Source organism: Tachypleus tridentatus, chromosome 6 (assembly GCF_004210375.1).
Source record: "Tachypleus tridentatus isolate NWPU-2018 chromosome 6, ASM421037v1, whole genome shotgun sequence".
NCBI lineage: Eukaryota > Metazoa > Arthropoda > Merostomata > Xiphosura > Limulidae > Tachypleus > Tachypleus tridentatus.
Genome location: NC_134830.1, coordinates 9,529,836 through 9,547,264, shown reverse-complemented (window position 1 = coordinate 9,547,264; position 17,429 = coordinate 9,529,836). Strand labels below are relative to the sequence as shown.

Sequence of the window (17,429 nt, the reverse complement as noted above, 5' to 3'; positions counted from 1 at the left end):
GTAAGTGTATTTTTGGGACAGACAGAAATTGAGTAACACTGTAATAGATATTAATTTTGCAATAACTGCTACCCTCGTGTGTTACAAAATGTTTTTGTTACGCTCCCAGTATTAGACGTCACACCTTGGCCTTATGCCTTCATCGGCATCATACAGTTTTTGCACAGTGGTGCAGTTATACCTGTACAGTATTTCAGTCAGTATTATTTAAATTAAAAAATGTAAAACTTTCAGTAGGCTTACTTGCTTTTCTTTTACAGTAACACTGAACTCTCCATAGCTGAGTAATTTAAAAATCAAAATGAAAGCTTTTCTTTTACAGTAACACTGAACTTTCTGTAGCTGAGTAATTTAAAAATCAAAATGAAAGCTTTTCTTTTACAGTAACACTGAACTTTCTATAGCTGAGTAATTTAAAAATCAAAATGAAAGCTTTTCTTTTACAGTAACACTGAACTTTCTATAGCTGAGTAATTTAAATATCAAAATGAAAGCTTTTATTTTACAGTAATACTGAACTTTCTGTAGCTGAGTAATTTAAAAATCAAAATGCTTTTCTTTTACAGTAACACTGAACTTTCTGTAGCTGAGTAATTTAAAAATCAAAATGCTTTTCTTTTACAGTAACCCTGAACTTTCTATAGCTGAGTAATTTAAAAATCAAAATGAAAGCTTTTCTTTTACTGTAACACTGAACTTTCTATAGCTGAGTAATTTAAAAATCAAAATGAAAGCTTTTCTTTTACAGTAACACTGAACTTTCTGTAGCTGAGTAATTTAAAAATCAAAATGAAAGCTTTTCTTTTACAGTAACACTGAACTTTCTATAGCTGAGTAATTTAAAAATCAAAATGAAAGCTTTTCTTTTACAGTAACCCTGAACTTTCTATAGCTGAGTAATTTAAAAATCAAAATCAAAGCTTTTCTTTTACAGTAACTGAACTTTTTATAGCTGAGTAATTTAAAAATCAAATGAAACTTGGATATAAAAAACTGTGAAAGTTTATAGAAGAACAACATCATAAACTTTCTGTAATAAAAACATTAAAATTTAATTTATTATTTGAAGAATTTGTTTATAAAATTACTTGTAAGTTTTCCTAGTTTGATCAACTACTTCTCTGTTTGAATACAGGAAGACTCTGACTTGAAAAGCACATCTAGAAAGAAAGAAGGAAAGATGTACAGTATTGTAGGAATAAACACCCTAATAACACCATATGAACAGGTGGGTTTACATGACTTAGCTAAACTAGACCGTGATTTTTTATAATTTCGTAGGTAACTAAAGTTTAAGTAACTGGAATTTAAAAAATCTGACTTATTTTTATTGATAGATAAATCAGTTTTGTATATAATATATATATATTATTTGCATTTGAGTGAACCATTATATAAGCACTCTTCTACCTAATATCACTCAGATGTTTGGTTCTCTAGTGGCTGGTGTTGTTTGAGAGTTTGTGCACATGTACAAACTTAGTCATAGATAGATTGAGATAGATTGAGCAGAACATTTTATCTTTTTGTCTCATAGGCTTGAGGTAAACACTGTAGGGGCACTTTTTCTTCTGTGGAATGGAAGATAAATATCCAGTGCTGCCTGGTTTTGGACTGGAGTTGACCCACTGAGTAAGATCTAGTGCATCCTAGCCATTCTATGCCATGGGATACATCCATTAGGTTTTCCCAAACATTTCTCATCTTTGGTTAGGAACCCTCCCTCCTACCATTATCTGGATGTTGGTTCCTGGGTATTTGATTTTGGTGTTGAACTTGACTAACCAACATATATGTAGTATTGAATGTGCTAGAACTATTTCCTTCCAAATTCTTTGACAAGTACTTTCTCGTTAGGAAAGAATACGCCTGGTTATAGATGTGGTGAAAAAAAGAAAGTTTGATATGGTGGTTAAACAACATCAACCATATATTTATATCACATAAAGATTGATATGGTGGTTCAACATCATCAACTATGTATTTATATCACGTGTAAAGTACAGTGGATGCAAAATTTTTTATTCTTATCTTAGGCCTGACATTAGTTAGTCTTTGTTAAGTATGGCCTATATTTGATGAAGAAATAAATTAACACTGTATAACTTATGAATGTTTTTTGCTTTAGTTTAGTCAGGACTAAACTTTATTGTACCTAATACTATCAATAAATAAACTTAACATTATTGTATTACCTAATGTTAGATCTTTTTAAAATGGCTGATAAACTTTGAATGTGTTGTTGTACATACATCTACTAAAGTATATATGTATGTGTTTTGTTTAAATTTAATAAAATGAAGTGCTTGCTTATGTGCATGTAACTAGTAAGTGTATTTTTGGGACAGACAGAAATCGAGTAACACTGTAATAGATATTAATTTTGCAATAACTGCTACCCTCGTGTGTTACAAAATGTTTTTGTTACGCTCCCAGTATTAGAGGTCACACCTTGGCCTTATGCCTTCATCGGCATCATACAGTTTTTGCACAGTGGTGCAGTTATACCTGTACAGTATTTCAGTCAGTATTATTTAAATTAAAAAATGTAAAACTTTTAGTAGGCTTACTTGCTTTTCTTTTACAGTAACACTGAACTCTCTATAGCTGAGTAATTTAAAAATTAAAATGAAAGCTTTTCTTTTACAGTAACACTGAACTTTCTGTAGCTGAGTAATTTAAAAATAAAAATGAAAGCTTTTCTTTTACAGTAACACTGAACTTTCTATAGCTGAGTAATTTAAAAATCAAAATGAAAGCTTTTCTTTTACAGTAACACTGAACTTTCTATAGCTGAGTAATTTAAATATCAAAATGAAAGCTTTTATTTTACAATAATGCTGAACTTTCTGTAGCTGAGTAATTTAAAAATCAAAATGCTTTTCTTTTACAGTAACACTGAACTTTCTGTAGCTGAGTAATTTAAAAATCAAAATGCTTTTCTTTTACAGTAACCCTGAACTTTCTATAGCTGAGTAATTTAAAAATCAAAATGAAAGCTTTTCTTTTACTGTAACACTGAACTTTCTATAGCTGAGTAATTTAAAAATCAAAATGAAAGCTTTTCTTTAAAAGTAACACTGAACTTTCTGTAGTTGAGTAATTTAAAAATCAAAATGAAAGCTTTTCTATTACAGTAACACTGAACTTTCTATAGCTGAGTAATTTAAAAATCAAAATGAAAGCTTTTCTATTACAGTAACACTGAACTTTTTATAGCTGAGTAATTTAAAAATCAAATGAAACTTGGATATAAAAAACTGTGAAAGTTTATAGAAGAACAACATCATAAACTTTCTGTAATAAAAACATTAAAATTTAATTTATTATTTGAAGAATTTGTTTATAAAATTACTTGTAAGTTTTCCTAGTTTGATCAACTACTTCTCTGTTTAATGCAGGAAGACTCTGACTTGAAAGGCACATCTAGAAAGAAAGAAGGAAAGATGTACAGTATTGTAGGAATAAACACCCTAATAACACCATATGAACGGGTGGGTTTACATGACTTAGCTAAACTAGACAGTGATTTTTTATAATTTCGTAGGTAACTAAAGTTTAAGTAACTGGAATTTAAAAATCTGACTTATTTTTATTGATAGATAAATCAGTTTTGTATATAATATATATATATTATTAATATATTTTGTAAAAATGAATTGCATTATAATGATAGATATACAAAACAAACATCCTTTAACTAATATTTCATGTAAAACAATTGTGTCTGTCATCATATTGGGGATATTTTATAGTTGCACAAGACTACATATAAATAAAAAGTATAATAACAGTCTTGTAAAAATACAAACACTGAACTTACTGACGTTTGTCAGTTTCTAATTGTATGTGAGTAGATTCTGTAATGAATGTACATTTATTTTAATACCTACATGTGTTTCAATGTGACATATATTGTTGGATGTGTATTGCACAAGTCCCTCCAATGTACATTTATTTTAATACCTACATGTGTTTCAATGTGACATATGTTGTTGGATGTGTGTTGCACAAGACCCTCCTTTTCTCTAAACTTGTAGAACATTCTTGAGAGTAAAAATCAGCAATATGTGGTTTACATGTTTTTGAATATTGTTGAACATTCAAGAATCTTGCGTGGTTGGTATATAAAACTAATGCAGTTATTAGTATTATTGGTCAGCTACATCTAGTATACTATAAGCCTCTGAAGCTGTCATTGTAATTAACACTTATTAATTGGAAAACTACAGAATTTGATCAGGAACGTTTGTAGATTTTGAATGTTACAAACCATTCAACTTCAGGAAATTAACTTGTGGTATTAGTATTTCTACAAGAACATTAAATATCTTCATGAGTAAAATGTTGGTAACATGGGGCCAACCAACCAACCTCGCTAGTTTAAGCTTAGAATTAATTTGTTAGTTATGGACCTGGACTGTCAGTAAAATACTCAGTTCTAGACCAAATATAAGTCTCAGTATTGTTTACAAGTTTGTAAAACTGTTGTGTAGAAATCATTATCTGTGATAACTGTTTTTAATAACTGTTATTATAATTTGTATTGTTTTTTGTACATGATAATATATATATATGTTAAGAAAGAAGATTGTCTGTATCAATCTTGTTGGTAAATATCATAAATGTAATACATATCAATATTTAATTAACTTCTAAATTAACATTTGTGGCTGTTTGAGCTTGTGATACATAACGTACGTAACATAATAAATTGGAGACTTTTGCGAGATAAAGTGTAATATGAAACAAACCAAACTGTTTCATAAATATTCATATAAAATCATACCATCAGTTTCTAAGATGAGAGAATTCGCTTGGTTGTACATGTTTTCAAATTGATTTTTTTTATGATATTATTAAAGAACAGATCACAGCTCTATGTTGTCACATCAAATTCTTAATTTTATTTTGGTGAAAAGAAAACAAATCTGTAATATCATAATCTCTAAAGACCACATTTACAAATCTGTAATATCATAATCTCTAAGGACCACATTTACAAATCTGTAATATCATAATCTCTAAGGACCACATTTACAAATCTGTAATATCATAATCTCCAAGGGCCACATTTACAAATCTGTAATATCATAATCTCCAAGGGCCACATTTACAAATCTGTAATATCATAATCCACACATTTACAAATCTGTAATATCATAATCTCCAAGGGCCACATTTACAAATCTGTAATATCATAATCTCCAAGGGCCACATTTACAAATCTGTAATATCATAATCTCCAAGGACCACATTTACAAATTTGTAATATCATAATCTCCAAGGACCACATTTACAAATTTGTAATATCATAATCTCCAAGAGCCACATTTACAAATCTGTAATATCATAATCTCTAAGGGCCACATTTACAAATCTGTAATATCATAATCTCTAAGGACCACATTTACAAATCTGTAATATCATAATCTCTAAGGACCACATTTACAAATTTGTAATATCATAATCTCTAAGGGCCACATTTACAAATCTGTAATATCATAATCTCTAAGGACCACATTTACAAATCTGTAATATCATAATCTCTAAGGACCACATTTACAAATCTGTAATATCATAATCTCTAAGGGCCACATTTACAAATCTGTAATATCATAATCTCTAAGGACCACATTTACAAATCTGTAATATCATAATCTCTAAGGACCACATTTACAAATTTGTAATATCATAATCTCTAAGGGCCACATTTACAAATCTGTAATATCATAATCTCTAAGGACCACATTTACAAATCTGTAATATCATAATCTCTAAGGACCACATTTACAAATCTGTAATATCATAATCTCTAAGGCCCACATTTACAAATCTGTAATATCATAATCTCTAAGGGCCACATTTACCATTACCATGAATTTTAATTCAGTTGTGCAGAATGAGTAAAATGAAGAAGATATTAAAGGTTTTTAGCCTAGTAAGTCTATGTGACTGAAACTTGGAAAAGTCTAATTAGCATCAATTTATAACTTTAACTACCTGGAATTTTTTTTATTTTTACTAAGAAAGAGTAAAAATGTCACAATTAGAAAGACTTTTATTGGTTACTGGGGTTGTTAAAGAAACATCATACCAAAATTACTCAACCATGATTTTATATTATGATACAGTCCATCTTTACCTGCCCACTAGAAAGATAATACAAGTTCTCTTACACTGTTATTGATTTATTGGATTCTTTCAGTATCACATCCTAGTATTTTTCCAAGAGCATCATTTTTATATATTTATTTGTCATCATCTGCTATTGGTCCTTTATTAAAATTTATACTTTTATATGTTTTGACATTATGTTCAAATTTACTTCTCAGTAAAGTTGTGTAGAGTTGACCATATTGGGAAAAAAAATCTTTGGAAGAAATATTCTTACATGGCAAAGTACCTGAACCTGCAATTTATTAATTATAATGGCAAAGGCAAAAAAGTAGAGGATTGAAAGCAGACCCATAAAGGTATAACTTGTAATATTGAAAAAAAATGTATATGAACATTTTTAGGAACTTGGACAGGGTAAAAAATACCAATATAACACTGGCACTATCTATTGTTTAATATATATATATATATTTTCAAGTTTTATTTCACACAGAAAAATTACTGTTGTTTATATATTATAATGTTTATTGGTTGATAAAACTTTAAAAGTTTAGAAATTATTCGAAAGAGGTTGTGTCAGTTGTTAGTTATTGTTTGGAAAACTTCATGGTCATGACCAGTTACTTGCATCTGTTATGAACAGTAAGTTTCTTTCTAATTCTCATTTAGATATATTGACAATATTAAAGATATTTATTTGTGTTTATTCTTAGACTAAACTTTATAATGATCATGTAATAGACCCTGAATTGGGCTGGATGATGATAGATAAAAGATATCTCAAAAATGCTATTTATATATGCAGTATAACATTGGTTTTTACAGCAATTCATTTAACAGTATGGTCAACTCAATTAATCCAGCTTCTAATATGTCATTACAAAGTTTAAATAACATTACATAACACTTATAGGAGTCTACTTTCATTTTCAATCTCATCTTCCCGTGTTGCAAGCTTCAAGATTTCATGGATGAAAACAGCCTTCCAAATTATTCAAACATTTATCTCTATGAATAAGTGGAAATGAGTCAATGGACAAGACTGTCCATTTACTGTCCACAGTCCACCAGACCCTTAATATTCTTTCTGTAATACTGCATTATTATTGTTGTGTGGTAGAAGTTGTATATAGTATTAATTTATAGTATCAGAAATGTGCTGAAATGCAGCATATCCAAGTTACTGATGACTTAACTATGTAAGATTTAGTTATTAATTAATCTTTGATGTGTGGGATTGTTAGGATATTTAGTGTTGCTGAATACAGAGTTACAGTTGTTGTTGCCACTTGATTTTTTTTTCTGTTCTGGAATTTTATTTAAAGTTATCACTTTCAAAGCTCAGTGCTATAAACAGTCTCTGTTAGGATAAAGATGTTTCTCACTTCTAAATGGGGCTGATTTAGCAGATTTTCTTTCAGATTTATTCATCAAGATATCTCACTAGCCTGACTCATTCATACCTGAGCAGACTGATGTGTAAATGGCATAGCTTCTCTGTATAAGTCATTAAGAGAACTGCAGTAGGCTGGAACTTGCAGTTGAGACAGTTGGTAATTTAATTGTCTCAACTCTCCACCTTGTATGCTTCAAGATACTCTAATCTGTAATAATTCATACACCCTAGAGAATGATATAAGCAGGTAGTTTAATGGTACTAGGAACCAAAATACTCACTGTAAGCAGCATTTGTTAATTGATTTGTGGGGATAATAATATTTACTTTTTTTATGGTAGTCACTGTCATTAAATCATAACTTATAGCTCTGTTGCTGTGAGTGTATCTCTTCAGCCACTGAATGGAAAGTGCAAAAGTTTTTATTTCTCCTCATCTTTATATGCTGGCACGTATGCTGCAGAATACGCATATTGATATCCTGTTTGAGGTGGAAAATGTTCTTGTGATGTGATTTTGTCTGATTAGTGAGTTGATGTTTGAACTGAATTACTTTGCATTATTTGTATACAATACATATGTCTGTTTTTTCTCAGTACTTGATGGTCAAGAACAGTTCTTCAACCAAAGAAACTTCATCAACAGAAATAAAGAATGAGGAACGAGTTCAAAGGGTTGGTTTCTTTATTTATAACATCTTAAGGATAGAAGTTACGTAGAATTAACGTAGTTTGTTTTCTTTATTTTAGAGGAAGTTTGAACAACTTTGAAATGTATTTTCATGAAAGTGAAGTGTTAACTGTCCTTCCTCACTTAATCTAAAAAATTAATGAAGTTTTAATATGCTGTACAAATGCCCACCACTAAATTTTGTCACTGTGGAAGCAAAACTTGTTTGTACCTCATATTTCATTACTGAATTTATGTCTACATAAAGTACTCTTTATGTTTCCATCAACTTCATATTCAGTATTTATATCACTTATTATTATTATTACATGTCTTTTTTTTGTTGTTGACTTTCTCAAAATATTTGTAAAACTGTCTCCTTTTCTGTGGACATTTTAATTAGTTATTTTGACTCCTTATATGTGCTTTACATTCACTAGTTGTATCTAAAGTTTTGTTTTAATGTCAACCTAATATCTTCTATTTTGTCCTACAAAGTTATACATTCTTTGTGATTGTAGATGTGCAACTATTCTTCTTTACTGAAGTACTGCTACTTCATTTTACATATTTCTAGTTAATTTACATACTACAAGTGTGTTGCATTTCTTTTTACTTCCATGAGAGAGAGTTTATAAGAATTTGTCAATGTTTGCACTGTTGTTTTGTATTCTGTAAACCAATGTCACTAATTTCTCACTAGAACACTTTATAATTTATTTCAAACAGTCCTTCACTGTTGCCATTCAATCCAACTTGTGTATAAATTCATGTTTGAAAATTCCTATAACTATACATATTTTCCATTTTTATGTAGAATTTTTCTTGAAAATACATGTCAGCACATATATATGTGCTTATTTTTAGTATTTGTACCAGTAATAAGTCCTTCAAATATTTAAATTGCTAATTACCAGAAGACTGTCTTTGTTTAACGGTAATCACTGTTTATGAAAGGATTGAACAAACGTACACTGAAATGTGTAGCTGAACTTTTAATTCAAACTATAATTCATGTGTGATCTTACATTTTAGAAGTTTTATTTAAAATGCAACTTGTAAGTTTTGAAAATGATAACTGTTTCAAGTTAGTTCTTTCAGAAAAGCCATGTTGAAACAGAAAATAAGATTTGTTAGTACATGTTTCAAACAATTTATACTACATTTCATTAACCCTCTTACCATGGGCATTCTTTACTGCACTTGTCCTGAGGATTTTGAAGTGTTATACTAATTAGTATAATAAAAATCATTATCTACTAATACATATTTTAATGGTATACCAGTTTTATGTTCTTAATTTTATAAGGTAGTGTTTATAAAACTGAATTTTACCCTAGTCTGAGAAATGTAACATTTTCTCTAGACATCCTCTCTCCTCTGCTTTATTCACCGTCTCCAATACGTACAAAATTCAATGTAACAAAAAAATCAGACAAACCATAATTTTTATTGCCTTCAACTGTGGTTACAGAGCTATCAAACAAAATCAGACCTCTCTTGCCACACCCACCTGTCAAATCACTTTCTGGGGTTGTTAACAGTTATTTTTTATGTTTAATTCTGTATTATCTATAATCAATAGAAAGCCAAAATTTTCATCTTTATTTATTATGTTACTTTTGTTCTTTATACACAGAGTTATTAATTTCACTGCAAGTACAAGCAGTGTTTCTACAGGAAAAATAATGACCAGTTTGAGTAAATTTGTAATGGCTTTTGTCTCATAATTAGAAAGTTAGAAAAACTGTGATAGTTGTGGGATATTATCTGCTTTTTGCGTGTTATAAAGTTGTGTTCTTTGATGTATTATTTAATTAAATAAAAATAATTTAGGGTAATACTATTCTTAGTATAATAAAAGACACAGTTAAGTGTCATTGACAGTCAATAGAAAGAAAATATATTTGGGTGAGAACTTTATTTTTCATGTTTATTCTTTCTTTATTTAATGTATTTAAGAGATTTCTAAAATCGTGCAAATGAAATTTGAGATTTTTAAGATGAAGAAAAGTTTTTAATTTTAACATGAAAATCACTTTACACTGGGACTACTTAAAATATACTAGGTATACCCATGATACTAGGTATACCCGTGATACTAGGTATACCCATGATACTAGGTATATTCATGGATATATATTTTTTAGGGTATCAAAAAATATTTTGGTAAAATTGGGATATTTTGTATATAAAAACTTGCAATCTGTAGAGAGAGTTAAAGAGCTTTAAAAATTAATCATAGTCAGAGTAGCTTGACTTTTATTTTTTTGGAGTAATTAAAAGCTGGAAGACAAAATCACCTTTCTTATCTTACTTTTATCCTTTCTATTCAGAGAACAGATTGACAATCACTATTGTTCAGAAGTTTTTTATTTTTCTTATGTGGGTATCTGATGTAAAAACAGAAAACTTAAATATATGAAATTACTGTAAATCATCCATCTTGTACAGTTAAACCCAGTTGATTAATTATTCTGATAATGGTTAAGTGAGCAACATCTTGTTTTTATATTTGTCTTGAGAGTAAGTTGTTTTAGGGATAAAGCTAATTGTTTTGAAAGCAGTTACTCATTATTAATATATTTTTGAATTTTTGTGGTATAAACTAGTCAGTTAATTAACTCTCAACACAGGCTTAGTCAGTTTGACCAACCCCATGACTTCTTTGTATTTGTTTAAAATTGTGATAGATTGAATACTTCCAATGTTCAAAATAGTGTGTATATCTTCACAAATGTGGCAGTTTTTCAGTTAACATTATCTTTCACATACAAAAAAATCATTTAAAATATAATATTTTTAATAAACTGAAACATTGAGTATTTGTTTTTAGTAATTGATCTGTAAAATGATTTTCATGTTAAGGTTAAAATACTTTTCATGTGTCAAAATATCAGATCTACTCTCTCTAGTTTCTGAAGCCTCCCAAATACATTTCAAATGTTTTTTTTCAGTAAAACTTCATGTTTTATCTATAATTGTGTCTACCCTGTTCAGAATCAGGATCAGTTAATCTGACTGACCTTGTAACCAACAAAATAAAATATAAGTTATCTTTTCTTTCTTTACTGAGTTACTTCAGAGTGTAACGTGAAGCCACCTTCACTTATACTAAATAGCTTTAAGTTTGTAACAGTATTCATCTGTTTGTTGTTTTGTTACCCCCTTTGATTGCTATAACTACTGTTTGTGCCAATTTAAATTGTACATCACTTGGGGAACATGCAGCTTAGCTCTAACTACTGTCTGTGTCATTTTAAATTGTACATGCGGAGAACATGCAGCTTATGTTATGCTATCGACGTACATTACCCACAAGCTACTACAAATTGATTGTGTACATGTTTTGTGAAACATGTTTACTATGTTATTATTTATTTTACCTAATCTTAACCAACCTAAAATGTCTCTATTTCTTCATTTTAGCTATTCTTTTAATTACAAATAAACTTGCAATAAAGAACTTTCCAAATCTTTTTTTTTTATCTTGCTGTTGATTGTCAGAGACACTCAATTCTACTTTTCTTTTATACTAATAGTCATAATGCACTAAATAATTTTTACTAAATTAAATAATGCACCTACTAGCATAGACTAATAGCACACAGAATAGGCAATTTCCCTAACGCTCTCAATTTTGTTTGGTTTTCTAGCTGTGCAACAAGTTGTGATAAATTCATCCAAGCTAATCATTAATTTTGTCAAAGAAATGATGTCTATACTCTGAGTAAAACTGACAATTTTCTGTCCAGAACACAAGTTATACAGTATGTCATTTAATATATGAAAACTTCAGGTTTCTATTGGTAATACGTAATTAGATATGAGAAAGAATCAATAACAAATTCTAAAAGGGAGGATGTGGTAGGGGTTTTTGATTTTATTTTTGATAGTTCTGTTGCCAAACAAAATTTTGAAGGTCACAGAAATTATGGTTTGTCTGAAGAACAATGGTTTTATAGTGGGTATTCACATTTACTTATATTTTATGGATGGGCTGTGGATAAAACATATATACTATTAAAATATGTATTATTAACTAATATTTTATGTGACACCAATTGGTATAATGTGAACAAAAAATAGTTTGATAAAATTCTGAATATCAGACACTAAAACTTTATGTTGTGAGGTAAATAGTAGCTAGGGTGAGAGGGTTAAAAGTATAACATGTTAAAGAGTAGTAAATATAATTTATAGAAACTGTTCCTTGTGTTTAAGCTGTGACACTTTGTATTCTTTCAGTTACAAGCATATTTCAGGGATATTGTTCTGGGGGAAAACCAGACTGCTGTAGAAACTACCAAAGACTCGGTCAAAGACCCAGATATTCAAGTTGACAACCAAACAATCAAAGTTGGCATTAACAATAATGCCTCTGAGGCACCAGGTGTGGTCAGAGATGGTGATTTAATTTCTTAAATGTAAAAATGTTTTTATGATGCATTCTGTATTTTAAACATTTCACATTTTTGCTTAGGTACAAATATTTTTTTACATATTATAAAGCTAAGGTTTAGGCTTTATAATATGTAATTATATCTTAAAGGGGGGGGGAGTGCACATGTACAAATAATTACTTTGACATTGCTTTATAACATAGAGGTCATCTTGAAGTATTCTCCCACTGCAGTCCTATATCACAAAATTGGTCTGTGTAGTTGGACTACCTCAGTCAGAATCTGATGTGACAAGCTTAAATCTTTCCATCAAAGTTGGTTGAATTTGAATAACTGAATTTATAACTGATCAGTGTATTTGCATTTCTTGTATCTAAATATTTTATGGCTCTGTCTGTGCTAAATAGTATCCTGAACTGTGACTATATTTAAAAGATTTCAACACTTCCTATGCATGACTACCAAGAAGAGTTAACTGTTTAACTTTCAAAGATTTTTGTGTTAAACTGCATAACAAATTTACATGTTACACTAATATATTGTATTTGTTCAACAACTCCTGTAGGACCTAAAGTATTCTTTTGGCTTCTAATCCCTAGACGTGTTTAGTTGACAAAGCTGCCACTTTCTTCTTTTCTTTTCTTTACCCATACACTTTTTAAATACTATTGAGTTTTGAAGTACAGTTATGTGACCCTGTCATGAAACAATACAAAGCTAAAATTATATCTAAATGTCTTGAAAGTGCCCACTTTTTTAATTGGATGTGTCACAGCTAACTTTAGATAATGGGTAACATCATCAGTTTGTACTTCAAAGGAGAAGTACTTTAATTTCACCTGCACACCAACACCTGTCTTTTTACCTGTTATTGTTGGTGCACTATCTTTCGCTAAAGAAACAATTGTAGCCAAGTGATGCCCAAGGTTAGTGTGGCACTTCATTAGATGACCAACAGTGGTCTTAACTTTTCCATCCTCAGTGGCTACATTTGTTAAGAACTTTGTAACAGCTGCACCATACTTCACATACCTTATACATTCTGATAAATGTTTGTTTATTGAAGAAACTGTGGTCTCATCTATCATTATTGCATGTTCCTTGGACTGAAGGATTTCTGTAAGTGACACGTGAATAACTCTACTTATACATGCCTATATATCATTTATTGTTGTGTATTTTAAAATCTTATATGTGCATACTAAAGTTTTCTTCATTGCCCAGTTAAGCTATCTCTAAATTTTTAAAGCAATCATTAATTCTTTAGTAAATTTAAATTATTTGCTTCTATAATGTAGTTTTGTAGTTCGTTGGCAATTAATATTTTTTCTACTAAGTCTTTTTATTTGATAATATGGCATTAAGAATATGGGTTACTAAAAGTTTGGAATATTTAGTTTACATAAGGAAAAAAAATATATTTGTTAAATCTCATTGAATACAGCTGTCAAAAACAAGAAAGAAAAAAAAGATAGAAGCCATTTCAGACATTAGAACTACAAAACCTTCCTTTATTACGTCCACAAAAGGAGGAAAGCCCTCACAATCAACGTTCCAAGCATTTGATTATAGTGAAACTGACATGGTTGTTTTTAAAGGTTAGTGGCTGATACTTTGGCATTCTTTTAAAAAATGTCAAGTGGACAAAACAAGTAGACAGAAAGAAAACCTATAAGTTGTTCAAATTAAAATAAATACAACTTCAAATTTACTTTTAATATTATCTAAATCATTAAAAACTTTATATTATTGCAATTTTAAACATAAGAAAACTTACATATGAAACATTAATATGATAAAAGGAATATAAAACTTTTTTTTTTATTATTATGTAGGTCAGAGCATTTCTAAGAGAAACAGGAAAGAGTTTAACCCCGATGATAAAAACTTTGATCCCAAGGTAAACTTTATAATACACAACTTTACATTAATGATTATTTTTGATAGTTTTTAATGGTTGCATACTATTTTAGCAGATGAGTGATTTTTGGTATAGATTTGTAAGACTTAGTTTTCATTGTTAAGTCTGGTGAAGTACAATTATATTGCACTGATGCTGAAAATTTTGTGATAAAGTACTTTGACACTGAAATGAATGTTTCTACATACATGTTAGAAATAATGCGTTTAACCCTATCTCGACAGGTCAAAGATCAAAGGCCGTGTCATCTCATCTGTTGACTTGCTTTCAAAACTTTATTGAACTGTTATTTTTTGAATTTATGTCAGTAAGTTTGGTATCAAATTGTAGATTATATTTCATGTTTTAGTATTACATGTTAATTATAGTTTCTTAATTTAAAAGTAAATATTGAAATAACACATCTATATATAAATATTTGTGTGTCACATGGTATGTTGAATGGAATGTGGGTTCAAATTATGTTTGCTATGTCCAAATACAAAGTTTTTAATTTAGTGTAACTTAGGAACTCAAATTAACAATGCTTACAAGATAGAATAAAATACAAGAACCCCCTGTCTTTTGTATAAGTGAGATATTGTTCATCTTCTAAAACACATACAGTGGCCCCACCCATCCCTTTTCATTATAAGTGAGATATTGTTCATCTTCTAAAACACATACAGTGGCTCCACCTATCCCTTTTCATTTTTTAAAACACTTTCTTCTGTACATCCACTTCTGTCTGTGACATGTAAAAAACCAATCTAAAGCTTAGAATATCCCTTAGTGGCTTTCTCAGTCATTTTGAAATATCATGACATCAACTTGTTCTTTCCATTCGAGATATCAAACTGGTAAGTTGAGTCTTTAGTTGGTTCAAAAGTTAATGTTTTTTAAGACCCCAAATTCAGCTTAGTTACTACATATGATTAATTATAATGGAATTCTGTGGTTTTGGTATAGTAATTTCAAATGAACAAAATCAAATATTTGTTTTGTTTCATATCTTTCACATATAAAACCTGATAGGCTTAGCAAACTTTGGCAAACAACAAACAAGAACAAAATTCATAACCAAAATAGATAACGGTTTCCTATACTCCTTTAATTGCTCTTCTATGTTTTAAGAAAAGTAAGTGAAATTTAAGAAGTTAGTGGTAAATAGTAATAATATATACAAACATACAATGTGTTATAAATGATACATGACTGTCCTTAACACTAGAACACCCAAATCAGGTTGCTTTGTAAAGACCATTTTTATATTATTGGATACAGTAATGAGAGGAGGTTATAGAAATTACAGAAATAATTTTTTTGATATTTTGATAGCAAAGAATAGTTTTAATCCTGGCATGAAAAATGACTTTGAGTTCAGATTAGCAATGAAACAGATTCTATTTTCACAAACAAATCTTTAGTAAAAATATTCCATTAAAAAAATCTGAGTGTTTGGACACAAAAGGCTTGCAGTCTTTACTAAGTCTGCCAAATTTTCTGACGGTACACATATTGCATTAAAAGTTCTGGTATATCTACTTAACTCTCATATATTATACTGCAGCTGTCTCAAGGGGGTTATGACAACATTTTGTTGAGTATAATTTTCACTGAAACCTTTTTATCTTTTAGAGGGTTAATCAGCATGGAAGGAGAAGGAGAGAAGGGAGAAGTGTAACATATTAGAAAGGTGGGTCTTCACAAGGGAGTTCCAGTAATTGTCAGTGGCCCAGGAGATAGCAACATAAAAATGAAGGCTGTGTATCAAGCTGTTTTTTTATTTTTTATTTTATCAATGTTTTTTATTCGCAGAGTTGAAAAAAAACATGTAAAAGGTGTATGTTATTACATGCCTGTTACAGTAAATTGTTTTTCAGAAATACTACTATTGAAGATTTCAAAGCTCTTTGGTATTCAAATTATACAACTACACTGCTTGAGAGTTTATAGACAGAACAGAACAACATTGATGAAACTTTGTAGAATGGAGAGCGCAACTGCCTGTTGTGGAGACACAAGGTTAGAGAAAGACGTTTCGAAAGTCTTTTGTCTTCAGGTCACCAAGACTCGTGAAACACAAAATTCAGCTATTGCAGAGCACACCACATCAACTGGACACAGAATAAATTGGGAAAAACTAGAATCATTGACACAGACAAATTCTGAAAGGCAAGAAAAATCAAAGAATCATTTCATATTGACACTATTAACACCTTCAGTAAACAGAGATTCCCAAATAGAGGTAATCTGTGGCTACCATTGGTTGAATCTACAGGAAATATCTCCTTCAGTCAGAAATGGTGAAATCCAACCAGTCATAACACACTCTCCACAATCCACCAGGACACTATAAAAGACCGACAACACCTTACACACACACTGACCTGAAGATGAAAGGTAGAAGACTTTTGAAGCATTGTCCTCTACACTTGTGTCTCTGCAACAAGCATTTGCCATCCATTCTACGAGTTTCATCATGAACATTCTGCCAAAGCAATCCATCAAAGAATGCAGAACAAAATTAATTTATTTTCAAAGTGGATACAGTTAAAAGTTTTTTTTTAATAATTTCTCGGTTGTCAAACATAAAATATATAGCCATAAAACAGTGAAAATTAAAAGTACTTCTGATGATTAATAAAGGTTTGCTTAGTGATCAACCTGTCGTTTCTAGAATCAATGGAGCAGAAAAGGGCTTTTATTCATAACATAGATATATAATCCTTACATTACCTTGAACATAAGTAGAAGACTTGATGTCATGATAGCATGTTGCATTACACAGAGCTACAAATAAGAGTTAGGTCCTGATCATTGTCCAGAGAACTTTTAATTATGTTTATCTTTGTGAGTTACATTAAGTAAATATTATGCAATATTGATTGTAAAATAATTTTGTTAGAATTTTTTTAAATAGAGCTCTAATTACTTTCTT

At 29.7% G+C, this 17,429-nt stretch overlaps 1 protein-coding gene across 2 annotated transcripts in view; it reads left to right on the top strand.

The window, feature by feature from the left end:
• The window catches only part of LOC143251914 (exosome complex component 10-like), a 46,307-nt gene extending 29,928 nt beyond the window's left edge, over positions 1-16,379 (top strand). The window contains exons 9-15 of one of the 2 annotated variants that reach the window (XM_076503276.1): positions 1,136-1,228; positions 3,402-3,494; positions 8,113-8,190; positions 12,434-12,578; positions 14,033-14,186; positions 14,424-14,488; positions 16,127-16,379. In XM_076503276.1, coding sequence (XP_076359391.1) covers positions 1,136-1,228; positions 3,402-3,494; positions 8,113-8,190; positions 12,434-12,578; positions 14,033-14,082 — 459 coding nt within the window. In that variant the 3' untranslated portion in view covers positions 14,083-14,186; positions 14,424-14,488; positions 16,127-16,379. Of the gene's footprint in view, positions 1-1,135; positions 1,229-3,401; positions 3,495-8,112; positions 8,191-12,433; positions 12,579-14,032; positions 14,187-14,423; positions 14,489-16,126 lie in introns of those variants that run through there. The other variant, XM_076503277.1, reaches the window with a different exon arrangement.
• The last annotated feature ends 1,050 nt before the right edge of the window (positions 16,380-17,429 follow it).